Source organism: Carcharhinus amblyrhynchos, chromosome 33, assembly GCF_965287045.1.
Source record: "Carcharhinus amblyrhynchos chromosome 33, sCarAmb.v2.hapA, whole genome shotgun sequence".
Classification (NCBI taxonomy): Eukaryota; Metazoa; Chordata; class Chondrichthyes; order Carcharhiniformes; family Carcharhinidae; genus Carcharhinus; species Carcharhinus amblyrhynchos.
Window position 1 is genome coordinate 11,361,592 of NC_137356.1, and position 27,777 is coordinate 11,389,368.

Genomic DNA, 27,777 nt, shown 5'->3' on the forward strand with positions numbered 1-27,777 from the left:
TGTGTTTTCTTCTGCTTAGCTGCGAGGTGTCAGACATGGTCAGGAATGCCAGCCTGATGCATGAGAATAAATAGGAACAATGTCCCTTCATCTATTCACAAGAGGAATACGGAGACGCCCTCCGCACTGCATCTGACCCTGCGCTTTCCTCAACTCATGTGGCCTTTTCGAGGGCAGTGTCCTGACTGCCCCTTCGATGATGCACACGCAAGGTGGGTGCTTGACAAAGCTGCCCGCGGAATGGACAGTCGTTGAGCTGCTCCACCGACCCCTCAAGTTCAATGTCAGGGACTTCCGAGGATCACTCCAGACTCCTCAGCACAACATTTGGGCTGGCACCCCCACTGCAGGATTGAGGGAGTGCAGCACCGTCATGAGGTGCAGCGTTTATGGCTGAGATATTAAACTGAGGTTGTGGCCTACTGGATGGATGTAAAAGATCCCGCAGCACTATTTCCAGGAAGAGTGGGCGGAGTTAGTCCGGGACAATATTCATCCCTTAGTCGTAGAATTAGAGAGGTTTACTGCATGGAAACAGGCCCTTTGGACCAACTTGTTTATGCCACCCCCTCTTTTTTTAAAACACTAAGCTAGTCCCAATTGTCTGTGTTTGGCCCATATACTTGTATGATCATCTTACCCATGTGACTGTTTAAATGCTTTTTAAAAGACAAAATTGTACCCATCTCTACTACTACCTCTGGCAGTTTGTTCCAGACACTCAACACCCTCTGAGTGAAAAAATTGCCCCTCCGGACCCTTTTGTATCTCTCCCCTCTCACCTTAAACCTATGCCCTCTAGTTTTGGGCTCCCCTACCTTTGGGAAAAGATGTTGACTTCTAGCTGATTTATGTCCCTCATATTTTATAGACCTCTATAAGATCACCGCTAAGCCTCCTACGCTCCAGGGGGGAAAAAGTCCAGTCTATCCAGCCTCTCTTTATAACTCAAACCATCAAGTCCTGGTCACAACCTAGTTGATCTTTTCTGCAGTGTTTCTAGTTTAATAATATCCTTTCCATAAGAGGTGACCAGAAATGTACACAGTATTTTAAGTGTGGCCTTATTAATACCTTGTACGGCTTCAACAAGACGTCCTAACCCCTGTATTCAATGTTCTGACCAATGAAACCAAGCAAGCTGAATGCCCTCTTCACCACTCTGCCCACATGTGACTCCACTTTCAAGAAGCTTTGAACCTGTACTTCTCAATCTCTATGTTCTATAACGTCTTCCCAATGCCCTACCATTAACTGAATAAGTGCTGCCCTGGTTTGATCGATCAAAATCCCTTGACCAACATTGCTTAAACGGATTATTAAGTTGCGGTCTGCTGAGTTACGCAACTGATGCATCTTCACGTTCGATATCCACGCCGTCATTTTCAAGCAGAAATCATTGGTTAGTGATCCAGGAACTCTGGTTGATTGATAATTTGATTTGATTTATTATTGTCACATGTATTGGGATACAGTGAAAAGTATTGTTTCTTGTGCGCTATACAGACAAAGCATGTCGTTCATAGAGAAGAAAACGAGAGAATGCAGAATATAGTGTTATAGTTATAGCCAGGGTGTAGAGAAAGATCAACTTAATGCAAGGTAAGTCCATTCAAATGTCTGACGGCAGCGGGGAAGAAGCTGTTCTTTGAGTCAATTGGGATGTGACCTCAGACTTTTGTATCTTTTTTCCAACAGAAGAAGAGGGAAGAGAGAATGTCCAGGGTTGTGGGATCCTTGATTATGCTAGCTGCTTTTCCGACGCAGCAGGAAGTGTAGACAGAGTCAATGGAAGGGGGGCTGGTTTGCATGATGGATTGGGCTACATTCGCAACCTTTTGTAGTTTCTTGCAGTTTTGGTCAGAGCAGGAACCATACAACCAGAAAAATGTAGTGTGTGTGTGTGTGTGTGTGTGTGTGTGTGTGTCCAGCATGGCCGTTTACCCTGATACCACTGCTGAGCACAGAATGGACTCAGACTGAAACTGGGGACTTCCCCATTCTCTGTGACTTGCTACCAAACAGTGGTAATTTCCTGTGGAATGAATGAGAAGCAGTGCCGTAGGACCATCCACATCTCTTGCTGATCACCTGCCGAGCATTCTGCGTTTTCGCCTTCCTGACAAAGTGAGCTGGTGGAAATTACATCAGGCAGCATCTGTCTGACGGATGCCAAGCTACAAACAGCCCACCACATTAACTGGTTGGGTTGCCAACCCTCCAGGATTGTCCAGGAGTCTTTCAGGATTCAAAGGCTGATAAAGTGCCGCAAACAAACCCAGCAGATTGAGGCATTTAAAAAGAAAAATGTGTTTCTCGTTCTTTTCCCTTTTATTTCCAAAAATATTGAAGATTGCGGCGGTGAGGAGAAAAGTTGTTCAATCAGGGAATTCATGATTCACCCTCCAGGAATAGGCCCAACTGGAGTTGGCAACCCTCTCTGAGAGACGTGCTCAGTACTTGCTCCAAGAATTTCTCACGAGAGCAGGATTTGATCTTTCAAATAACATTTTTGGAAAGCGGGCCTTGTTTTGAATATACAGGGTTGACGGAGTCTCTGAGGGATTTGAAATAGGAAATGGACCCTTGAATGGTTAGGCCCCACCTTTCCTGCATGTTATCCTGCTAAATTGCTCCAACTGATCGTGCTTGTGGACCCATAGTTCACATCTGTACATTGTACAGAGGAAAATGCCAAACAATTAATCACTTTAAGTGAATGCAGCCATATACCCATTCCAAGTACCGACATACCTCAAAACCAAGCACTGAACTATAACTGAGAAAGTCTTCGACTGTAACCAGATCGAGCTTCTCATTTTTTTAATAGAATCCCTAAACGCTCTTCTTCGATGTTAGCACAGTGGTTAGCACTGCTGCCTCACAGCGTCAAGAACCCGAGCTCAATTCCAGCCTTGGGTGACTGTGTGGAGTCAACACGTTCTCCCCATATCAGTGTGGGTTTCCGCCGGGTGCGCTGGTTTCCTCTTTCACCCCCAAATGTGCAGATGATTTGATTTGATATATATTGTCACATGTATTGGAATATAGTGAAAATATATTGTTTCTTGCATACTATACAGACAAAGCATACTGTTCATAGAGAAGGAATGGAGACAGTACATAATAATGTAGTATTACGGACATAGCTAGGGTGTAGAGAAAGATCAACTTAATGCGAGGGAGGTCCATTCAAAAGTCTGATGGCAGCAGAGAAGAAGCTGTTCTTGAGTCTTGGCCATTTTAAATTGTCCCTTAGGGTCCATGGATGTGTGAATTGGGGGATTGGCAGGGTGTATACGTGGGGTTGCGGGGTAGGGCTTGGTTAAGGTGCAGACTCAATGGGCCAAATGGCCTCCTCCTATAAAAGAATTCTGTAGTTTTATCATGTATGCTCTTAGATCAAACCACTTCCTGTCATTCCTGCTGCGCAGAGTACACAGTGGAATAATTTTCTCTCGTTACGAAAGGGCCACAACCACTTTGAAACACAGAAACATACAGAGCTAGACAGGTCCCTCTGCCAAATAAACTGGCCAAATTGCCCCAGGTTCGAAGATTACTGTGTTACACGGTCTCTACCTAAGACCCTCCCCATTTACGCCTTGTGCAGAATCCCACATTGTCCTATCCATTAAGCAGGGCAAGACTTGCACTTCTGAAGCACCTGTCACTCCCTCAGGACATCCCATTGTGCTTCTCAGGGCTAATGAACTATCCAGGACACTGGGGGAAAGCTCCCTGCTCTTCTTCCAAAATGGTACCGTGCAAACTTTTCCATCCATGTTTAACATTTCAATCAAAAGTCGGCACCTCCAATAGCACGCTAGGTAAAGCCCTTTGAAAGGTTTTTGGTGTGATAAGGTGATTGTGGGTGGGATTTTCCGTTCGTGCTCACCCAAGACTGGAAAATCCCATCCAAGATCAACGGACCTTTGCATGACCCTGTCCCTCCCGCCCGCCCGCTACCATTCCTGTGGTGGATGGGATGGGAATATAACTCTTAAATAATGATAGTGTTGCATATGAGGAGTGAAGACTAATTGTCAGCTGAAGTACAACAACAGGGTGGGAATAATTGGCCAGGATAATCAAACATAACTCAATCCTATTTCAACATTAGCCTGTCCTCATTGTTAACATTCTCATTATCTTTTTTTTTGCCCACATTTATGAAGAAACAACTGACATGTTGTGACAAACAAAGAAGGCACTCAGTAGAGCCACATCCCTCTGCCACATGTTAAAGAACAAGAACAAAGAAAATTACAGCACAGGAACAGGCCCTTCACCCTCCAAGTCTGCACTGACCATGCTGCCTGACTGAAGTAAAACCCACCCCCTTCCTTCTGGGAACTGTATCCCTCTATCCCATCCTATTCATGTATTTGTTCAGACGCCCCTCAAAACTTACTATCGTATCTGTATCCACTACCTCCCCCAGTAACGAGTTCCAGGCACCCACCATCCTCTGTGTAAAGAAAACTTGCTTTGTACATCTCCTTTAAAACTTGCCTCTCGCACCTTAAACCTGTGCACCCTAGTATTTGTCTCGTCCACCCTGGGAAAAAGCTTCTGACTATCGACTCTGTCCGTGCCCCTCATAATCTTGTAGTTTTCTATCAGGTCGCTGCTCAATCTCCATCGTTCCAGTGAGAGCAAACCAAATTTCTCTAACCTTTCCTCCTTAACTCAATGATATACTCAGTTCTTCCTTGAGGTTTTTCTCTACCAGGTTAATGCTTGAAAAATAAGTTTTTTTTTCAAGAACTTCCAATCACTGAGGCTCCAGGCCAATCCACATGGAACAACCTGCTCTGAAAACTCTGCTGAAATTTTGACAGCTGTGACAAATGCCACCACAGCAGTTGAGACAATCCACCACACCCTAAAAATGAAAATCAACAACATTCTTTAAAAAGGTGATTTGTCCTATTTCCCAAAGTTAATGGATCCTTTTAAAAAGTTCCAGAATCCGGACCTGGATCTACATCTTCATCAGAAAGTAATCGGTTATTCCTCAGGCCATACCCTATCTGTGTATTGAGTTTAGTTGAGATCGGTCCATTAGTTTATTAGATATATTGTTTACAAACAGATGGGGGTGAATGATTACCTCTGCCTGCCCTCTCTGCACTAAAACATCTGAAGCATCTCTGTTAATGATTAAGTGCATTTTTAGCATTGCAACTTTACATAGGAAGTTCCTATCATCAGTATGGGTGTATAGATTTATAATGGCAAAAGTTGACAGCAAATATGGGACAGATGTAAGATTTTTAATGAACTGCTAGATTTGTTTTTATAAAATTTCAAAGGGCAAAATGATGTCCCGTTTATTTTCATTACATAGAGTCGCAGATTACCAAGGATCAGTGAGGGATTGGTTCCAGTGAGGAGATCAGTTAGGTTCCTAATTGGATTACTCGTTGGGCCAAATCCAGACTTCGGCCTTTTAAATATGAATTCGGGGATGCCCGAGGTGGCTGCATGTTTTGTCCTGAGCAGGCTTGGTGTTTCTAAGGGTCTGCAATTCTGAAGCTCTTGTATGTTTCTGAGGGTATGTGTGTGTTTCGGAGGGGTTGTGTGTGCGTGTTTTGGAGAAGCTGCGCATGCCTGCCTCAGAGGTTAGGTGACCATTTTGGAGGCTGCATGTGCATTTCCAAACCTGTATGTACGTTTCCGAGGTTGAACTTATATTAATCTCTAGACTCGGAGTTTGGTAATGGTGCTACAGTTAGTCTGGGCTAGGGAAGTGGAGCACAGCTGGGGGCCTGACCTTGACCCCAAGTTAAAAATGACTTCTGCTAGAAGGTAAATATGTGGACCTGTGATGATACACACAGAAGGAATATTGCTTGCTGAGATTCGGTACTGAGGATCACACTTGAGGAATAAGCACTGAATGACGAAACACAGGATCCCTACAATGTAGAAGGAGGCCATTCAGCCGCTCGAGCCTACACTGATTCAGCAACAATCCTACCAAGGTCCTATACTCATAACCCCACATACTATCCCACTAATCCCCCTAAACCAGACATCTTAGGACATTAATGGACAATTTATTTCTCAGGAGATTAAGGAAATTTGGCATGTCCGCTACAACTCTCACCAATTTTTACAGATGCACCATTGAAGGCATTCTTTCTGGTTGTATCACATTTTGGTATGGCTCCTGCTCTGTCCAAGACTGCAATAAACTACAAAGGGTCTGAACAAAGCCCAGTTTATTACTCAAATCAGCTTCCCATCCATTGACTCTGTCAACATTTCTTGCTGCCTCGGAAAAGCAGCCAGCATAATTAAGGACCCCACGCATCTCGGACATACTCTCTTCCACCTTGTTCCTTTGGGGAAAAGATACAAAAATCTGAAATCATGTACCAACCAACTCAAGAACAGCTTCTTCTCTGCTGCCATCAGACTTTTGAATGGACCTACCTAGTTTATCTTTCTCTGCATCCTAGCTATGACTGTACCACTACATCCTGCACTCTTTTCCTTTCCTTCTCAATGAATAGTATGCTTTGTCTGTATCGTGCACAAGAAACAATACTTTTCACTGTATACTAATACATGTGACAATAATCAAATCAAATCAATTTACCTTGGCCAATCAGCCCAATCTTTGGACTGTGGAAGGAAACTGCAGCACCTGGAGAAAACCCACGCAGACATGGGAAGAAGGTGCAAACTCCACACAGAATGTGACCCAAGGTTGGAATTGAACCCTGGTCCGTGGTGATGTGAGGCAGCTGTGCTAACCACTGTGCCACTGAACGGGATATTTCAGATGTGCTACCCCAAAACCAGAAAATCCATCCAAAATCAGCAGACCTTTGTATGGTCCGCATCCTCACCCGCTACGATTCTCGTGGCGGGCGGCTTGGGAAAACCACCACCCCCCCCTACCCCCTTGTCCGTAAAACTAAGCCCCAGGAAGAGACAGCAACTTTAGAGGCAGGAGATTGCGAGGGGAGCATTAAACTATTTTTACCTAGAAATACGTGTCCAGGGCTTTCAGTGAAGGGGAGACAGCACAGAAAAACAGAGAGAGTGGTCTGGCTTTGTCATTCTGGATTACTGGAAGTGGCTTCAGCTGATTTCAAACCTTCCTGTGATCCTGTGGATACTGTTGAGAATATTATACACTCTTAGTTTGAGAAAAAGTGAGTCAGGCACTCAGAAACAGTGAGTCAGAGCTTTGAGGAGGTTTAACACTCGGACATGATCTGAAATTGCCTAAAAGTGATTTATCAGCCAGGAGGAAGGACAGTCTTTTATAGCGATAACAAGGTACTTAACATTTTATCATTTTTGTTTAATTGATTTATTGTTTTGTGGTACACTGCAACATTCTCTACCACCGCCCACCTCCCCCCATTGATGCTATGAACAAGGAGAGTTAAACAGCAAGTGTCAGAGGCTGTAATGTTTTGAATTTAAGGACCTAGGGACTATTGCATGAAAACCTCCTCAGAATATTGAGGTTCTGTATTCTTTGGAGTGTCTGCCCTTTCCTGAAGGTCCATGTTTTTCAGTGGAGTTGTGGGGCAGCATTTTGGAGGGTCAGTTTATTGGAGGGATGGCATGGTTTCCGATAGGGGGTGGGGGGGGGGGGGGGGGGATGTTTCAGAGGGGGGGTGTTTTCAGAGTGGGGTGTATTTTTGGAGGATGCAGCGTGTTTTCGGGGGTGGGGGGGATGTTTTCAGAGGGGGGGTGTTTTCAGAGTGGGGTGTATTTTTGGAGGATGCAGCGTGTTTTCGGGGGTGGGGGGGATGTTTCAGAGGGGGGGTGTTTTCAGAGTGGGGTGTATTTTTGGAGGATGCAGCGTGTTTTCGGGGGTGGGGGGGATGTTTTCAGAGGGGGGGTGTTTTCAGAGTGGGGTGTATTTTTGGAGGATGCAGCGTGTTTTCGGGGGTGGGGGGGATGTTTTCAGAGCAGGGTGTGTTTGGGAGGTGCAGCGTGTCTTTGGGGGGGTTGTTTTCAGAGCAGGAGTGTTTCGGGGGGGTGCGATGTGTTGCTGGAGGGGGGTGTTTTGGAGAGGGTGCAGCAAGTTTTTGGGGGGAGCATTTTGGAGGGTGGTGTTCAGTCTGTTTTCAGGGGGATGTTTTGGGGGGGCGCAGCACGTTTTCAGGAGGGGGGTGTATTCAGAGCAAGAAGTGTTTCGGAGGAGGGTACACAACCCGTTTTCGGAGGTTTGTTGTGTTCCTGAGCATCCGTGTGCTTTGTTTGATGCTGCTAAGATGTTCTGCTGTCTCCAGACATTCTCGGATGTCTGTGAGCTGCCGCGTCCCTCGAGAACCACATAACCTGGAGATGAGAGATTTCTGTCCTGGAACCGTAACCTGGAGAACAGGAGATAAATAAGAGCAGGGGGGTGGGGGCAGCCCTTTCAATTAGCAGCAGAGTGAAGGGGATTGACCAGGAGTGGGTGAAGAAAATCTCACAGGAGGGCTGGTCCAAAATAATGTGTTTCCCAATGCTCTTCAGCCCAGGATTATTGCTGACCCTCAGTGCTGCTGTTAAAACACCCCTGTCCGTAAACTGCTCTGTTTTGGATTATATGATTTTTCTACTGATTCTCGTAGACAGGGAAAGGCCATGAATAAAGGGCTCCCCTAGGGACATATTTCCTCACATTCCCCTGACTGCACAGATTGCTGCTCGGTCATGAGTCATTTTGTTAAACTGGATTAAATGAGAAACATGTGCAGTGTTTAACACTGGTAAACCCTTGACTGTTTTTTCCATTGCGTTTCTACAGTGTTTCTCATGCATGGTCCCTTCGATTGCTGAGCTCTTTTCTGGGTTACATTTATTTCAGGATCTCTCCCGCTTCGGTCAATGATTTTAATTCTCCCAGCTGCCATTGCCCTGCCTCCATCCTTGGTATTACATAGAAAAGGCCATTCAGCCCAAACTGGCGTTATACCGTACACCAGTCTCCATCTACACCACCTGAAATTTTAACCAGATTTCTCTATTCCCTTTTCCCTCATGTATTTCCTGCTTTCCCATCTCTCCATCGATGCAACAATCCTTCCCAGAGCACACTTCCGCAGAGGTAGGTACAAGAGCCCAGGGAAGTGAGGGAATACGGTATTATTTGTTTTTACTAGTCACAAGTAGACTTACATTAACACTGCAATGAAATTACTGTGAAATTCCCCTCATCACCACATTCCAGCACCTGTTTGGGTACGCTGAGAGAGAATTTAGCATGGCCAATGCACCTAACCAGCACGTCTTTCAGAATGTGAGAGGAAACCAGAGCACCTGGAGGAAACCCACACGGACATGGGGAGAACATGCAGACTCCGCACAGACGGTGACACAAGCCAGGAATTGAACCCGGATCCCTGGTGCTGTGAGGCAGCCGTGCTAACCACTGCGGGGGATCCCTGTTCCTGATCGCTATCCAAAAAGTGCCCTTGCTTGTACTGGTCTGCTGTAGAAACCTTCATCCATGATTTCCTTTGCTCCGGACTCAACACTCTCCTGGCCGGCCTTCCAGCAGCAGCCCCCTCCCCATGTCAGCTTAGCCACAACTCTGCTGCCCATGTCTTAACTCACACCAGGTCCCTAACCCATCACCCGTGCTTTACATTGGCTTTAGGTCTGCTAACACCTAAATCTCTCATTCTCATGTTCAGATCCTCCCTGGCCTCACTCCCCTCTCTATCTCTGTAATCTCCTCCAGTCCTTGAAGACTCCAAGGTACAATTTACTTGAATTCAGAGCTCTTTATGAATCTGTGATTTGAATCCCTCTACCATGGTGTGGGCATGTCTTCAGCTGCCTAGTTTGAGTTCTGGAATTTCTCCCTTAACCTCTCCATGTCTTTATCTCTCTTCCTTCAAGTTACTCCATAAAATCCTATATTAAGAGAGACAGTTGAAGATAAGTGTTAAAAGGGGTGCAAAAACAGACAGAGGTGGCTATATGTGCATCAATCTTTGAAGACAGCAGGAGAGAGGTTAACAAAGTAGTTAATAAAGCCCTTGGAAACTTGGGCTTTATAAGTAAAAGCAAATAATGTAAATCCAGGAAAACTAATCCTTTACTAAACAATAGTTTTGCAGTGAGTGGCACAGTGGTTAACACTGCTGCCTCATAGTGCCAGGGATCTACGTTCAGTTCTGGTCTTGGGTCTATGTGGGTTTCCTCCAGGTGCTCTGGTTACCTCCCACAGTCCGAAGATGGGTGGCACAGTGACAGAGTGTGGTGACACAGTGGTTAGCACTGCTGCCTCATAGCTCCAGGGACCTGGATTCGATTCCAGGCTTGGGTCACTGTTTGTACGGAGTTTCCGCTGGGTGCTCTGGTTTCCTCCCACAGTCCAAAGATGTGTGGGTTAGGTTGATTGGCTGTGCTAAGTTGCCCCTTCGTGTCCCGGGATATGTAGGTTAGACGGATCAGTGGGGCAAATATGGGGATAGGGCCTGGATTGGATTGTTGTTAGGCCGAATGGCCTCCTTCTGCACTGTAGGGATTCTGTGTGTGGGTTAGGTGGATTAGCCATGCTGAATTCCCCCATAGTGAACAAGTATCTGTAAGTTAGGTGGATTAGTTATGGTAAATGCGCAGGGTTATGGGGATAGGGTGGAGGAGATGGTCTGGGTGGGATGCTGTTTCGGAGAGTCTGTGCATACTTGATGGGCCAAATGACCTCTTTCTGCACATCAGGGATTCTAGGTTGGAGATGGATTATTTTGGTCTAATTCTGGGCTTTAGGAAGAAGATGAGCATTTTAGAGAGGGTACAGAAGAGATTTGCTAGGATGGTTCCAGGGATTAGAGATTGCAGTTAGACTTTGAACAGAGATAGCTGAAAGGACATTTGACGGAGTTTTTTTCAAATTAACGGTGTGTATAGATTAAATAAAGAGGAACGCTTTCTCCTCCTCACACCCCCAACAAAAAATAGACACAATTGATGGGCTGAATGGCCTCTTAACACTTGGCTTTGGCTCTCCTGAGAGGAATGTACATTGAATGAGAGGAATGGTGTCTGGTAGAAGTGGAATCCCCCAGTCAGAGTGAACAGAGAGAGAGAATGGGGAAGAGTTTGTAGGCCGGCAGGAAAGAAGATAAAACAAGAAAATAGAAATAAAATCAAGCACTCAGAGGGTTAATGAAAGCCCAGTTTTTAAAAAATGCCAGTAAGGTGCTGTCTTTGGTGAGAGTGAATCTGCAGCTTCAGTCAACATTAAACCCAAAAGTGTAAACATTGTCACATGATGCAGAATGTCAGTCCGATTTGCAGTAAAGCATTGACTGTTTGTAACTGAGTGTGACCCACTGTGAGAGGGGAGGTGATGTATCAAAGCCTCAGCATCTCAGCCAGGCTTTTGTCACACTCACCCCAGGTCTGCGGAGAATGAAAGAGGAGCAGCTGGCAATATAACTCAACACCAGGCTAACTGCTGCAGGGTATGGAGGTGAGAATGGTTTTTGCGCATGTCTTGGCTGTGTGTTTGTTTGTGTGTGTGTGTCTGTGTCTGTCTGCGTGTATGTTCATGTTACTTTCAGTGTTTGTGTCTTTCTGCCTCTCTCTCTATCTGTGTGTACGTTTTTGTACTCTGTCAGTGTTTGTATGTATGTCTGTTAGTGTGTGCGTGTGTGTGTGTGTGTTTGTGTGTGTATGCCTATGCCTTTCCGTACATTAGTGTTTGTGTAGCTGTCTATGTCAGTGTGCGTGTCTGTGTTTGAGAACATGTATCTTTTTTGTCTGTGCATCTGTCTGCCTTTGTGTGTCCTGTGTGAGTGAGAATGTGTGTGCATATATCTGTCATTGTTTGAGAATATATGTCTCAGAGTTTAAAAGTGTGTATGCGTGTGTGTGCCTATGCCTTTCCGTACGTGTGTTTGTGTAGTTGTCTAAACCAGTGCATGTGCCTGTGTGAGTGAGAATGTGTGTCTGTCTGTGTTTGAGAACATGTATCTCTATTGTCTATGCATCTGTCTGTGTGAATGTCTGCCTTGTGTGTGTGTGTGTGTGTGTGTGTGTGTGTGTGTGTGTGTGTGTGTGTGTGTGTGTGTGTGTGTAGTTTATCATGCAAAGGTCCATTGATCTTGGGCAGGAGTTTCCGGTCAGGGGTAAGCGTGGCTGGAACATCCTGTCCATTAGTATGTGTCCATGAGTATGAGAATGTATGTGTGGTGTTTGTCAGTCTGTGTTTGAGAATGTGTATCTCTGAGTTGGAGAATGTGTGTATGTCTGTCTGTGTAAATATCTGCCTGAGTGTGGGGTGGTGTTTGTCTGTGTGGTCTATGTATATAGTACTGTCTGTCAGTGTATAAGCAAGTACTGGGCTTTACATTTGGAAGAATGTGGTGACATTTAATTCTGGCCTTTCTGATGCACTCAATTGGCTCCGAGGCTGATTTCTAAATGCAAGTCGCAAATTTGTTAAATATTTTTATTTACGTGCAGCACAGAAACAGGCAATTCAACCCAACATTTCTATGCCAGCAGGGCGACACAGTGGTTAGCACTGCTGCCTCACAGCGCCAGGGGCCCCGGGTTCCATTCGCGGCTTGGGTCACTCACTTTGTGGAGTCTGCATGTTCTCTCCGTGTCTGCATGGGTTTCCTCCGGGCGCTCCAGTTTCCTTCCACAGTCCAAAAGACGTGCGGGTTAGATGCTAAATTCTCCCTTAGTGTATCCAAACAGACACCTGAGTGTGGCAACTAGAGGATTTCCACAGTAACTTCATTGCAGTGTTAATGTAAGCCTACTTGTGACTAATAAATAAACGTTTCTTTATACTCTACACAACCCTCCTCCCACCATGAGGACTCACTCTATCAGCAAATCCTTCCATTCCTTCTTCCCTCATGTTTATCTAGTTGAAATATTTGTTCACTTCAGCTACTCCCAGTGACAGTGAGTTTGATGTTGTGGATGAAGATCTCTAGATAAAGAACATTCTTCTGAATCTCTTACTGACAATCATGTAGTTTTAGCTCCAAGTTCTGGATCCTCCCACAAGTGGAACCAACCATCTGTCTATTCTGTGGAGTCCCTTTGTAAAGACCTCAGTTAGATCTCCCCTAGGAGAAGGAGCCGACATGAGGAGGAGGAGGAGGGGCCTACATGAGGAAGCGGGTCCACATTAGGACTATAGCATATATTGTAGGCTAACATAAAGGTGCTACAGTGGTTACAGGAACCTCCAGAGAGAGATTTTAATGGAGACCAAGCTGTGTGTTTGATTCTGGAGACAGTTAAAGGCCATTCTTCCCCCAATTCTCTTCAACAGTAACTTCAATTCAAGGGCAATGGGAGGGGTATAAAATGGCCATTAACACCCATGTTCCATCAATAGCTAGAACAATTTTGCTTCCATCCTCATCCCCACTCTAACAACCTCCTCCCCTCACCCAGCTTATCTCGACAAGTGAGTGTTTATCTCAGGGAAGTGCTAACTCTGAATATTAGAAACATATCGTTAATAGGAATGGAATGCAACCAGAAACTATGCTGTTGGGTGCCAGTTTTAACCGGGCCAAGCACTCTCCTTATCTTCAAGGCCATGTACGCCAGTGTGGATAGCAAACAGAGAGGTGATGCAGCGCTAAAGCAGGCTGCAGTAACCAGCACTCAGCAGCAGATTGGCAGTCTGTCACTCAGAGAAAGAGACGGTGAGCTGCTCTGGAAATTGTGGGACCTGATGTCGGTAGCTTGGGGATTAAGGGCGCTGGGGGAGGGGTGGGTGGGGATGGTGGCAGATCATTGGGAAATCTAGAAAAAAGACTGTTTATTCCTTGTAATAGACCACCTGTGCACAACTTCTGTGTCCAGAGTTCTTCAACACACAACTGTATAACTCCAGGCTAATAAAAGAAAAGAAATCCATACTGATACAATCCCATTAACAAACCAAGTTCCATTCCATAGGTAAGAAGTTTTAACCCTGTGCTGTACCTGTCCTGGGAGCATTTGATGGGGACAGTGTAGAGTGAGCTTTACTTTGTATATAACCCTGTATTGTACCTGTGCAGGGAGCGTTTGATGGGAACAGTGTAGAGGGAGCTTTACTCTGTATCTAACCCTGTGCTGTACTTGTCCTGGGAATGTTTGATGGGGACAGTGTAGAGGGAGCTTTACTCTATATTTAATCCCGTGCTGTACCTGTTCTGGGAGTGTTTGAGGGGGACAGTGTAGAGGGAGCTTTACTCTGTATCTAACCCTTGCTGTACCTATCCTGGTAGTATTTGATGGGGACAATGTAGAGGGAGCTTTACTCTGTACCTAACCCTGCGCTGTACCTGTCCTGGGAGTATTTGATGGGCACAATGTAGAGGGAGATTTACTCTGTATCTAACCCTGTGCTGTACCTGTCCTGGGAGTCTTTGATGGGGGACAGGATAGAGGGAGCTTTACTCTGTATCTAACCCTGTGCTGTACCTGTCCTGGGATGTTTGCTGGGGACAGGGTAGAGGGAGTTTTACACTGTTTCTAACCCTGTGCTGTACCTGTCTGGGAGTGTTTGATGGGGACAGTGTAAAGGGAGCTTTACTCTGTATCTAACCCCCATGTTGTATCTGTCCTGGGAGTGTTTGACGGGGGATAGTGTAGAGGGAGCTTTACTCTGTATCTAACCCTGTGCTGTACCTGTCCTGGGAGTGTTTGATGGGGACAAGAGAGAGCTTTAATCTGTATCTAACCCCATGCTGATGGGGACAGTGTAGAGGGAGCTTTACTCTGTATCTAACCCCGTTCTGCATCTTTCCTGGGAGTGTTTGATGGGGACAGTGTAGAGGGAGTTTTACTCTGAATCTAACCCCTTGCTTGTACTTTCCTGGAGTATTTGAGGGGTACAGTGTAGACTTAACTTAAGTCTCTATCTAACCCTGTGCCAAATCTGTTGTGGGAGTGCTTTTGGAGACAGTGTAGAGGAAGCTTTACTTTGTACGCTGGAGGAGTGTATGATGACCAAGTATTAAGTGGCGAGGAGCCATGTTCTAGTTTTGGCTTTTTATGATGATCATCATGGGAGTCGCAACTAAATTTGGGTTAGACCCTATCTGACCCAACAAAGCATTCAGACTGTTGTAGATGTATTGGCGCCACAAGTAAACAATCTGTGTGAAGAATGGCCCTTATTTGTGTGATCACTGCTCCAGGAAAATAATCATTTCTAACATCTTTGGCCCAAATTATGTGTTGTGCAGACTCCACGTCAAACTTGTGTTTTTATTCAGTGCTTCAACTTACAAAACTAATTCTATTTGCTTTTCCTGTCCTTTACTGTCCATACGTATGTATCTCTAGATTTCTGTTCTTCACAATTTATGGCAAGCATCCTTTACTCATGACGTGTTGAGGGAGTGGGATAAAGAGAGCTTGGAGGAGGCTCAAGTGGAGCATAAAGACTAGCATTAACCCACTGGGCCAAAATGGCCTGCATACATTTTGTAAACATTTCAGAAAAAAGCAGCAGCTGTGTAATTCAAATTTAACCCTCTTCCATTGTCCCCAGAACATTACCCCAGGTCTCTGGATTACTGGTCCAGCAACAATGCCAATAAGGTAATGGGGAGTCGATGACCGAATGTATTATCACTAGACCATTAATCCTGAAACTCAGCTAATGTTCTGGGGACTCAGGTTCAAAACCCACCACGGCAGATGGTGGAATGTGAATTCAATAAAAAATATCTGAAATTAAGTATCTACTGATGATCACAAAACCATTGTCAACTGTCAGAAAAACCCATCTGGTTCACTACTGTCCTTAAGGGAAGGAAATTTGCCATCCTTACCTGGCCTAGCCTGCATGTGACTCCAGAGTCACAGCAATGTGGTTGACGGTTAACTGCCCTCAGGCAACTAGGGGTGGGCAATAAAGGCTGGCCCAGCCAGCGACGCTCATGTCCCACGAATGAATAAAAAATGGTCACATCAAATCAAATTTCATCTAGGCTCCCTCTTCACTTGGAATCTACTCAATGGATTTGAAATTATGGAAGATTTTAATAGAGTAAAAATGGAGTGAGTGTTTCCACTTGTGGGGAAGAGCAACACTCGGCCATCAATATACGATGGCCAGCAAGAACTGAAATGAGGAATTCAGAAGAAAGTTCTTCACCCAGAGAGTGGTGCCAGTACGGAACTCACTACCACAGCAAGTAGTCAAGATGAATATTATAGATCAATTTAAGGAGAGATATGAGGAAGATGGGCAGAGAGTGTTAGATGATGAAGATTGGGAGGAGGTTCAAAGTGAGCTCAAGTATGAACTGAATGGGCCAAATGGCCTGTGTCTTCACTGCCTAATCTATTGAAATTGTTTTCATGTACAGCTTGCCCCAAATAGAGAGTTAGCTGCTCATCCCGTGCCGAACTTTAACCACCTCACCCACCTGAGGCTTATAAGATCGTGCCCGAGGCTAACGAACCTCGCAGGCGGGTGTGCCAGTATAAATCTGGTACCTGTGCCACGGAGCAAGGAGTTCTCAAGATACCCTGTGCTGAGCAGAGAGGTGTTACACAGCAGGTGGGAGAGAGGGTCAGGAGGAGACAGGAGACTGGCCGAGCAAGCTGAACAGAATGGGATTAATGGAATGAGAAAATTGCATTTCCATAGCACCTTCTGCAACCTTTATAGACAATGAAGTACTTCTGAAGTGCTTCTATTATTGTAATTTAAGAAAGTTGGCAGCCAGTTTGCACACAATAAGATCCTATTAACTGCAGTATTATGATGACTAGATCACCTGTTTATGATGCTGTTTGTTAAGGGTTACATATTGGCACCAGTGCAAACTCTCCTGCTCTTTCCCATAACAGGGCTTTTTATATCCATCTGTGAGAGCAAACAGGGTCTTGATTTAAAATTTCATCACAAAGATAGCACTCCTGAACCTGCAGTTCCCCTTCAGCCCTGACTACAAGTGTCAGCCCAGATGATGAGCTCATGCTCTGAAATGGGTTTTGAACCCACGAGCTTCTGACTGCTGAGTTGCCACTGATGAAATGACCCTGTTCTCAACCCTTCTGACTTCCTTTTCTTCTTGGTTACAGACTCCCGTGTGATTACTTTACCTCCTAGCGACTGACAGAAGATCAGAGGTCACAATGGCAGAGGTTCTTCAAATGAAGACAAGCTTCCCGGGTATGTAAAATGCATCGGAATTGCTGGCAAGTTAGGGCAATAACGCCATAAGCAGTTTGACATAAATCTGAATTTGTGCAGTCCAGCGGGGGCTTTTCTAACTTAACCTTCCCATCAGGCATGTACAGCACCGAAATGATGATCATAAGAACATTAGAAACAGGAGCAAGAGTAGGCCAACTGGCCCCTCGAGCCCGCTCCACCATTCAGCCTCCCATCCATTGATTCCATCCACACTTCCCGCTGCCTCAATAAAGCAGTCGGCATAATTAAGGACCCCACGCGCATTCTCTCTTCCACCTTCTTCCTTCAAGAAAAAGATACAAAAGTCTGAGGTCACGTACCAACTGACTCAAGAACAGCTTCCTCCCTGCTGCCGTCAGACTTTTGAATGGACTTACTTTACATTAAGTTGATCTTTCTCTGCACCCTAACAATAATTGTAATACTACATTCTGCACTCTTGTTTCCTTCTCTATAAACGGTGTGTTTTGTCTGTATAGCACGCAAGAAACAATACTTTCACTGTATGTTAATACATGTGACAATAATAAATCAAATCAAAATCAATAAGATCATGGCCATCTTTTCGTGAACTCAGGTCCACCTACCCACCCACTCACCATAGCCCTTAATTCCTTTACTGTTCAAAAATCTCTCTATCCTTGCCTTAAAAACATTCAATGAGGTAGCTCAACTGCTTCACTGGGCGTGGAATTCCCCAGATTCACAACCCTTTGGGTGAAGAAGTTTGTCCTCAACTCAGTTCTAAATCTGCTCCCCCTTATTTTGAGGCCGTCCCCTCCCCCCCCCCCCCCCCCCGCCCCGGTTCTAGTTTCACCTGCCAGTGGAAACAACTTCCCTGCTTCTATCTTTTCTATTCCCTTCATAATCTTGTATGTTTCCATAAGATCTCCCCTTATTCTTCTGAATTTCAATGAGTTCCAGGCAGTTCATCAGCAGAAATTGCTGGAAATATTCGGCAGGTCATAGCAATATAGAAACTTGAAGCAGGTATAGGCCATTCGGCCTTTTGAGTCTGTTCCATCATTCATTATGATCATCAAATTCAATATCTTGATCTACCCCCCCCTCTTCAATCCAGTCAAGCAGCATCAATGGAGGGAGAAACTAGAATTGACGTTACAGGCTGATGATCTTTCAGCACTGCTGTTTGCATAGAATCATAGAATTTCTACAGTGCAGAAGGAGGCCATTCGGCCGATCGAGTCTGCACCAACCACAATCCTACCCATAACTCCATGTATTTACCCTACCTAGTCCCCCTGACACTAAAGGGCAATTTAGCATGGCCAATCCACCTAACCTACACATCTTTGGACTGTGGAAGGAAACCAGAGTTCCCGGAGGAAACCCACGCAGACATGGGGAGAACGTGCAAACTCCACACAGACAGTGATCCAACCAGGAATCAAGCCTGGGTCCCTGGCGCTGTGAGGTAGTAGAGATAACCACCGTGCCACCATGCTGCCTTGTGTTTCATATACAAACCGATTTAACTCATTATCGAAATCAATACTGAAATGGAATGTGAAAACCCACAGGCATCCTGCCTGGGTTAAAATTGCTCCTACAGTCTCCAACTATTACCTTCATGTGACCCTATCGAGGTTCCCCTGCACATTGCACCCAATTTTAGCTCTGTTTAAAATAAGTGGTTTGAATGAGTTAAAGTTTATTTATTAGTGTCCTAAGTAGGTTCACATTAACATTGCAATGAAGTTACTGTGAAAATCCTCTAGTCGCCACACTCCTGCGGCGCCTGAGGGAGAATTTTAGCACGGCATATGCATATTTTTATGCATCTAAAAAGCATAACTTTTGGACTGTGGGAGGAAACCGGAAGAAACCCACACAGACACAGGTAGAACGTGCAAACTCGCACAGACAGTGAGCCGAGGCTGGGAATCGAACGCAGGAGCCAGGCGCTGTGAGGTAGCAGTGCTAACCATTGTACCACCATGCTGCCCTATCAGGTCCTATAGCTATATATGCTAAATGTTTTCAAAAGGAAATATAAAAGCACCTACAGATTGCATAGCAGAGCTTTTAAAGTTTGACATGCACCAAATGACTTTTGTAATGAAGAAAATTCACTTAAAAGTCAGTTTGAATTAAGATTGTGTGTGGCCCATGCAATCCGCACGCATGCTGGAACTTGACATGTATTTTGCATATTTGTGCAGTTGACATGATATTGCTTTGAATGAAACAAATTGATTTCACATTTGTTGAGGCTGACCTAGCGCTGCAGACCTATGACCAAAAATCCCACATGATACTGAACTCTACAGACCACAGAGTTCAGACGTTCAGTCTTGGGGGTCTGTGGTGAATTTGCTGAGCCCCAGTGACCTCAGCAGCCATGGGTTACAATCAGTTCTGGACCTATTAACTATTAGGTGGCACGGTGGTTATCACTGCTGCCTCACAGAGACATGGACCTGGGTTTGATTCCTGGCTCGGATCACTGCCTGTGTAGAGTCTGCACATTCTCCCCATGTCTGCATGGATTTCCTCTGGGTGCTCCAGTTTCCTCCCACAGCCCAAAAAGACGAGCTGATTAGGCTCATTGGCCATGCTAAATTCTCCCTCAGTGTACCCAAACAGGTACCGGAGTATGGCGACTCGGGGATTTTCACAATAACTTCATTGCAGTGTTAATGTAACACCAATAATTTAATGATCTCTGGCAGAGTATGTGTGAATATTTGTTCAGGACAAGATCAAGCTGTAATTCTATTTTTTTATTTTTACTCCATTCTTAAAGTTACAAAGCCAGAGCTCAGTGTGGACTGGGCAAACCCGAATCCATCTCCTTGCTTGCTCCAAATCCCAAATTCAAATTGAATCCCATTCATGGTCTCCACAAGGGAGACATACAAGATGCAAGCTGAGAGGATAAGGCGTTACACCCCCATCTCAGGCTTGTTCCGACCGATGCTTGATCTTGGCTAAAGGACTGTAGTCCTCTCCGGCCCACCCTAGTCCTCTTTTAAGAGATAATGACCAAAGTAGTCAAGGATAGAAAATTAGGGGAAATGGTTGCCACTTCTAACGTTGTAGCCATCAGCACTTACTGAATGTCATGTGCACGATATCATTAAACCCCCTCACATCTGAATGAGGCCATTTGGCCCATCATGCTTCTTCTTTGGAAGTGGTACCCAATCAATCCCATTCCCCTACTCTTTCCCCATCCCCCCCACAAAGCCTACCTTTGCAAACATTTCTTTAATTCCTTCTGACTGTTACCATTGAATCTGTTTCCACACCAGCCTTCCAGTTAACACATTCCAATAAACTCGCCCCTCTCTCCTTTGGTTCTTCTACCATCTTTTCTCTGGTTACCAACCCTCCTGCCAGTGGAAACTGTTTCCCCTTGTTTTATTGAAACCCCTTCTCAGTTTGAATACTTCTGTTAAATCTCTACTTAAACTCGGCTGTCGGGAGAAATCCTCGTATCTGATTTCATTCTGGGCAGATCCATTCTGCACCTTCTCCAAAGCCTTCGGTTTGTAGAATGGTTACCTCAGATGAGACCAGTCGGTCTGTTGTGTTTGTGCTAGTGCTAGTTATTCAGATAGTCCCACTGTCCTGCCTTGACCCTCCAGCCCTGCAGGGTGGCATGGTGGCACAGTGGTTAGCACTGCTGCCTCACAGCGCCAGAGATCCGGGTTCGATTCCTGGCTTGGATCACTGTCTGTGTGGAGTTTGCATGTTCTTCCCGTGTCTGTGTGGGTTTCCTTTGGGTGCTCCGGTTTCCTCCCACAATCCAAAGGTGTGCGGGTTAGATGGATTGGCCATGCTAAATTACCCCATAGCGTCAGGGGGAATAGCAGGGTAAATGCATAGGGTTATGGAGATAGAGGCTGGGTGGGATAGTGGTCGATGCAGGCTTGATGAACCAAGTGGCCTCCTTCTGCATTGTCTGATTCTATTAATTTTTTTTATCTTTAGATAATTATCTAGTTTTCTTTTGAAAGCTACAATTGAATCTGCTTCCTCCAGATTCTGAAGCAGTGCATTCCAGATTCTAGCCCGTGGCTGCTCAGAAAGGTTTTTGTTTGTGTCATCAAACCGATAGGTTGCTTCACCAACCTATCAGCGTAACTGAAATCTCTCACCCCAGGATGATTCTTGTAAATATTTTTCACACCCTCTCCAAGTCTTTCCTGAAGTGTAGTGCTCAGAGTTGGACAGAGTTAAGGCATAGCCAGAGTCTTATAAAGACTTACCAAAACTTCCTTGCTTTTTTGTATGCTGTGCCTCCTTTTTTATTCATTTGTGACTGGCCAGCATTTATTGCCCATCCCTAGTTGCCCAAGGGCAGTTGAGAGTCAACCACATTGCTGCCGACCATTTGGACTTTGTCTCCGTTGATGTAGACAGGGGCAAGTTCTCCTTTACACTTCCCCTAAAAGCACATGTAGTCCAGACCAGGTAAGGGTGGCAGATTTCCTTCCCTAAAGGACATTAATGACACAGATAGGTTTTTCCAACAGTTGACAATAGTCATCGATAAACTTTTAATTTGAGATATTTTTCATTGAGTTCAAATTCCATCTCTGCCATGGCAGGATTCGAATCCAGGTCCCCAGAACAGAAGGCATGGTGGCACAGTGGTTAGCACTGCTGCTTCACAGCACCAGGGACCCAGGTTCAATTCCCAGCTTGGGTCAGTGTCTGTGTGGAGTTTGCACATTCTCCCTGTGTCTGCATGGGTTTCCTCCCACAGCCTGAAAGATGGTGATGCTTAGGTGCATTGACCCGAACAGGTGCCAGAGTGTGGCGACTAGGGGATTTTCACAGTAACTTCATTGCAGTGTTAATGTAAACCTACTTGTAACTAATAAATAAACTTTACTTTTAAGAACATTAGCTGGGTATCTGGATTAATAATGCAGTGATAATACCACGAGGCCATTGCCTCCCCCTATTTGTGAAACCTTAAAGTGCAGATGCCAGAATTGGGCAGGATTGTTCCAATGTCTTTGAGTTTCATTGGCCAGCTCTCCAGATGTTCCAATTTGTCGGACTTGCCTGCAAACGTCTTGCCCTTTGCCATTTGGTCCAAGATGGCCAACCTTGTTCCAACACTTTTCCTTCATGTTGAAGCCAATGTTGCTTTCTGAGAGGAGGTATTATGTCAAGCCTGGCTTATCACTTGTAATAAACACAATATTGTTGACCTTTCGTGCTTCTAAGTTCTGTTGTCTTGCCATTCTGCTTCACAATCCTGGCAGAATTTCTTTGGTAGGAGTCTCTCCGTGTGATCTTGAGTATGACATAGTTTATGAGGAACAGACGATATTTCATAGAGACCCGGTCTGCCTGGGTGATGCTTTCAATTTTCCATCTGTGGTCGGATAGCTGAGGCACTCTCTGCACCAACTTCAGAACTGGCTCTTTGATTGTAAATCTCCGCAGATCTTTGCTCTTGCTGGGTGGCCCTTACCCACTACCTCCCCCTTCAGTGCCCCCTGCACATGCACGTGCGTGCGCGCGCACACACACACACACACACACACACACACACACACACACACACACACACACACACACACACACACACACACACACATATACACACACCACTACTCCTATTACTGTGTCTGTCAACAGGATGAGTTATTCTGTTTGGTTGGGGCACACGTTCGTGAGCTTAGTGCATGGCTGAGAGGGAGAGTGGAATTTGGACAGACAGACCCTGGCATCTATATCACATCTCCCGGCGAGAATGGTTGCTGAATGCTGCAGAGATTTGAAGTGCCGCTGTGTTGGAAACAATTTATTTTCAAGTTGAAGCCAATGAGTTGGTCAGTGCAGCCAGTATATTTTTCTGTTTGGGTCATTCTTGATTAAATTAAAACCATCTTGTATCTTGGGGTTAAAAAAAACCTTAGGAATTCAGAGAGACAATGTGATATCATAGAGTCATAGAGGTTTACAGCAAGGAAACAGGCCCTTCGGCCCAACTTGTCCATGCTGCCCTTTTTTTTAAACCCCTAAGCTAATGCCAATTGCCCACATTTGGCCCATATCCCTCTATACCCATCATATCCATGTAACTGTCTAAACGCTTTTTAAAAGACAAAATTGTACCTGCCTCTACTACTACCTCTGGCAGCTTGTTCCAAACACTCACCACCCTTTGTGTGAAAAAATTGCCCCTCTGGACACTTTTGTATCATGGTGAATATACACTGTGCGACTATATTGGAATAGTCACTCACTGATGGCATGGGTGGCACAGTGGTTTGCACTGCTGCCTCACAGTGCAAGGGATCTGGGTTCGATTCCCAGCTTGGGTCACTGTGTGGAGTTTGTACATTCCCCCCATATCTGCATGGGTTTCTCCTGGGTGCTCCGGTTTCCTCCCACAGTCCAAAGACGTGCGGGTTAGGTGGATAGGCCATGCTAAATTGCCTCTTACTGTCAGAAGGACTAATTAAGTTGATGCATGGGATTACAGGGATAGGGCCTGGGTGGGACTGTGGTCACTGCAGACTCGATGGGCTGAATGGCCTCCTTCTGTGCAGTAGGATTCTATAATACAGGAAACACTTGAAAATTAATAATTCTTTTATGTTCCTGCAACTGAGTGGAAGCTCCTCATGTTTAGATAGAGAGTTAACACTAAAGGCGTCAGTGACTGGGCCCTAGCTATTCACAACATACATCAACCATTTGGATGAGGGAATCAAATGTAATATTTCCAAATTTGCTGATCACACATTGTGGAATTATGAGTGGTGAGGGGGAAGTGAAGAGGCTTCAAGGCGACTGAGGCAAGTTGAGTTAGTGGGCGATTACGTAGCAGGTGCAGTACAACATGGATAAGTGTGAAGTTATCCCCTTCACAGAATGGTTAGGTGGATTAGCCATGCTAAATTGCCCCTTAGAGTCAAGGGGACTAGCTAGGGTAAATGCATAGGGTTATGGGGATAGGGCCTGGGTGGGATTGTGCTCAGTGCAGATTCAATGGGCCAAATGGCCTCCTTCTGCACTGTAGGATTCTATTTAAAAGTACCAGGTTAAAGTCCAACAGGTTTATTTGGAATCACAAGCTTTTGGGGTGCTGCTCCTTCATCACCTGATTCCAAATAAACCTTTGGACTTCAACCTGGTGTTGTGAGATTTCTTAATGTGCCTGCCCCAGTCCAACGCTGGCAACTCCACCTCATTATTTAAAAAATGACAGATTGGAAATGCTGATATGCAGAGGGACCTGGGTTTCCGCATGCACTAGTCATTGAAAGCACACAGGTGAGGCAAGCAGATAGAAAGACAAATGGGACGTTGGCCTTCATCGCAAGAGGAATTGAGTACAGAAGCAAAGATATCTCAATACAGCTGAACAGGACCTTGGTGAGATCACACCTGGGCTAGTTTGAGTCACATCTGGGGTAGTTTGTGTCTCCATAAAGGGAGCACAGTGAAAGTTCATCAGACTGATTCCTGGAATGGTAGGATTGGCATAGAACATTGAACATTACGGCTCTTCGGCCCTCAATGGTTTCACAGGTCAGTACAACAATCTAAAGCCCATCCACCCTACACTATTCCAATATCCAATAACCATTATTGAGTCAACTATGTCTGTATTCACTGGAGTTTAGAAGAATAAGAGATCTCATTTAAATGTATAAAATCCTGATAGGGCTGGTCAGAATGGATGTAGGATGATGTATCCCCCGGCTGGTGGATATAGTGTGGCGATGCTGGCATTGGACTGGGGTAAACACAGAAAGAAGTCTCACAATACCAGGTTAAAGTCCAACAGGTTTATTTGGTAGTAAACGCCACTAGCTTTCGGAACATTGTTCCTTCATCAGGTGAGTGGGGAGTTCTGATCACGAACAGAGCATATAAAGGCACACACAGTTTACAGTATTCTGAGATACTGGGATAATGGGACAAGTAAAGAAACAAAAGCTGTCTCTACAAGAGGTGTGATTGGCAGGATCCTGAATTAAGGGAAATTTGATTTGATTTATTATTGTCACATGTACTAACATGCAGTGAAAAGTATTGTTTCTTGCAAGCTATGCAGACAAAGCATACCGTTCATAGAGAAGGAAAGGAGAGAGTGCAGAATGTAATATTACAGTCATAGTAGGATGTAGAGAAAGATGAACTTAATGCAAAGTAGGTCCATTCAAAAGTCTGATGGCAGCAGGGAAGAAGCTGTTCTTGAGTCGGTTGGTAGGTGATCTCAGACTTTAATCTTTTTCTCAACTGAAGAAGGTGGAAAAGAGAATTTCCAGGGTACATGGGGTCCTTGATTATGCTGGCTGCTTTGCCGAGGCAGCAGGAAGTGTAGACAGAGTCAATGGATGAGAGGCTGGTTTGTGTGATGGACCGGGCTACATTCACGACCTTTTGCAGTTCCTTGTGGTCTTGGACAGAGCATGAGCCGTACCAAGCTGTGATCCAACCAGAAAGAATGCTTTCTATAGTGCACCTGTAAAAGTTGGTGAGAGTTGTAGCGGACATGCCAAATTTCCTTAGGCTATGGCTGTTGTAAATGCATACCCACCTGTCATGAATCACAGCTCACTCCCCGTTTCTCTTGCTGTATCTTCCAGGTAAGGTCAACCTTTCAGCTGGTTCAAATGTCAAGGATAAGGATCAGACCTTGCCCTACTCTGTGGAAACTCCCTATGGTTTCCATCTGGACCTGGACTTTGTGAAGTACGTGGATGACATTGAGAAGGGGAACACAATAAAGAAGGTTCACATCCACCGGAAGCCGAGGGGTTGCAGCTACACGGGGTCCTGGTGGACGTCCACTGAATCACTCTGCTCCAATGCCAGCGCTGACAGCAGGCGTTCCTCCATCTCATACTGTGGCCGGAGCATGTACACCCCCACCTGCAGCTACAATAGGCCCCCACCACTGCTGCCTGGTAGTTACAACGCAAGGGTGGAAAAGACCCTGCTGGAAACCAAGAGGCGGCTGGAAGAGGAGCCCCTGGGATGTGGGGAGGGCAGAAGGCCACGCTATACCAGCCTAAGCAGCCTGCACAGCAGCGTGGCGGGTTCCACCAGCTCCCTGGCTGGAACAGGCCTGCAGAGCCAGTCATCCACTAGGCTGTCCTCCTACAATGGGTCGCAGAGCGCTCCCTGTGGCCAGTTCACTCCCCTTAGCTCGGGCCTGGTCACGCCCTCCACCCCGAACCCAACTCACCTGCATAACATCCGGGAGCAGATGGCTGTGGCTCTGCGGAGACTGCGGGAGCTGGAGGACCAAGTCAAGATAGTTCCTGTTCTTCAGGTGAAAATCTCTGTCCTTCAAGAAGAGAAGAGGCAACTCAGCGTCCAGCTAAAGAGTCAGAAGTTCCTCGGCCACAGCATGGGCTTTGGGTCACAGAAATCACTGAGTGGACCCGGCAAGCCCAAAGGTGAGCTTTACATTGATATACCTGAAGAGGAGAGCGTCCAGGGCAAAGCAGAACTGCCTCAGTCTCCAAGCCTCAAGAAATCGTCACTGGATAATATCGGGAAACTTGATAATGACACCTCCATCCAATCCAAAGATCCCAGGCCAAGTAGTTCTGGAACTGAGCAGAGTTCAAGGGTCAAAGTGGCAAACGGAAGCCCAGCTCAGGTCAGGAGTGTGGGCATTTGGGTGAGAGAGAAGGACCTAGGAATATCCCCCTCAACACTACAGCTAGAGGTGGAACACTACCGCCACGTCACTGAGCTACTAACCAAGAAGATCGCGATGCTGGAGAAGCGACTGCAGGAAAGCACCAAAGAGTTGGAGGCCACTCACCAGAGCATAGAGGGCCACAGGAAAGAGATGATGGATAAAGGGCAACAGGCTGACGTCTCGGCAGTGGCTAGTGCTGGAGGAGCAATCCCGGCCTGGTCAAAGCAGCCACATGATCAAGGCAGGACCTGGAGAGCTGTCCCAGAGGCAGATCCCCAATCTCAACCACTCATGGGCAAAAGGGGAGACATTGCCCCAGGCAGGGCCAGGAAGGAGCGCTCCATTGAGCTGGTCCCGCAACGGTCAGTGGGCGTGCAAGTTAGCCATTTTGGATATTCTCTTAGCGAGCAGGCGTGCAAGGATCTGGCTCAGAGCAGCGGGCAGCCACAGTTCATGCACCCGCAGGGGACACCCAAGCAGGTGCCGCACTCGAAGGTGGACGTGGTCCAGGCAGCACCCAGCAGCAGCCGCCACCCTGCCGGCATGACCACACCACCTGCAAACACATCGGGCAGCAGCGCTCACAGTGGAGGCGAGATGGTGGTGGGTGAGGAGAGGATGGGGCCCAGCTCCGAAACACCGTTTAAGGAGGTGGCGGCCAAGGTGGTGACCTGCACCATTGTAACGACGCTCGCGTCCACCTGCGAGGAAGTGAACTCAATAATGACCACGGCAAAGAGTGTGAAGCAAGCCAAGTCGGGACCGAGTGGGGCAGAGCTACGGGAAGCTGTAGAGCAGCTCACACAAGGTAAGGATTGTCATTTTCAAGTTTCCCAATGTACTGTGCTGCCAATCTGTGTGCAGTTCAGGTCTCTTAAGGAAGGGTAAGGGGGTACATTGGAAGCTGGTCAGGGAAGCTTCATTGGGCTGATTCCTGGAATGAAGTTGTTGTCTTCTGAGGCAAGGTTGA

General features: G+C 46.0%; 1 protein-coding gene across 4 annotated transcripts in view; it reads left to right on the forward strand.

Moving 5' to 3' along the window:
- The window catches only part of kank2 (KN motif and ankyrin repeat domains 2), a 132,985-nt gene that overhangs the window by 75,329 nt on the left and 29,879 nt on the right, over positions 1 to 27,777 (forward strand). For all 4 annotated transcript variants that reach the window (XM_080216475.1, XM_080216472.1, XM_080216476.1 and 1 more), the window contains 2 exons: positions 17,038 to 17,128; positions 25,741 to 27,615. In XM_080216475.1, the coding sequence (XP_080072601.1) occupies positions 17,092 to 17,128; positions 25,741 to 27,615 (1,912 nt within the window). In that variant the 5' untranslated portion in view covers positions 17,038 to 17,091. The remainder of the gene's footprint in view (positions 1 to 17,037; positions 17,129 to 25,740; positions 27,616 to 27,777) is intronic.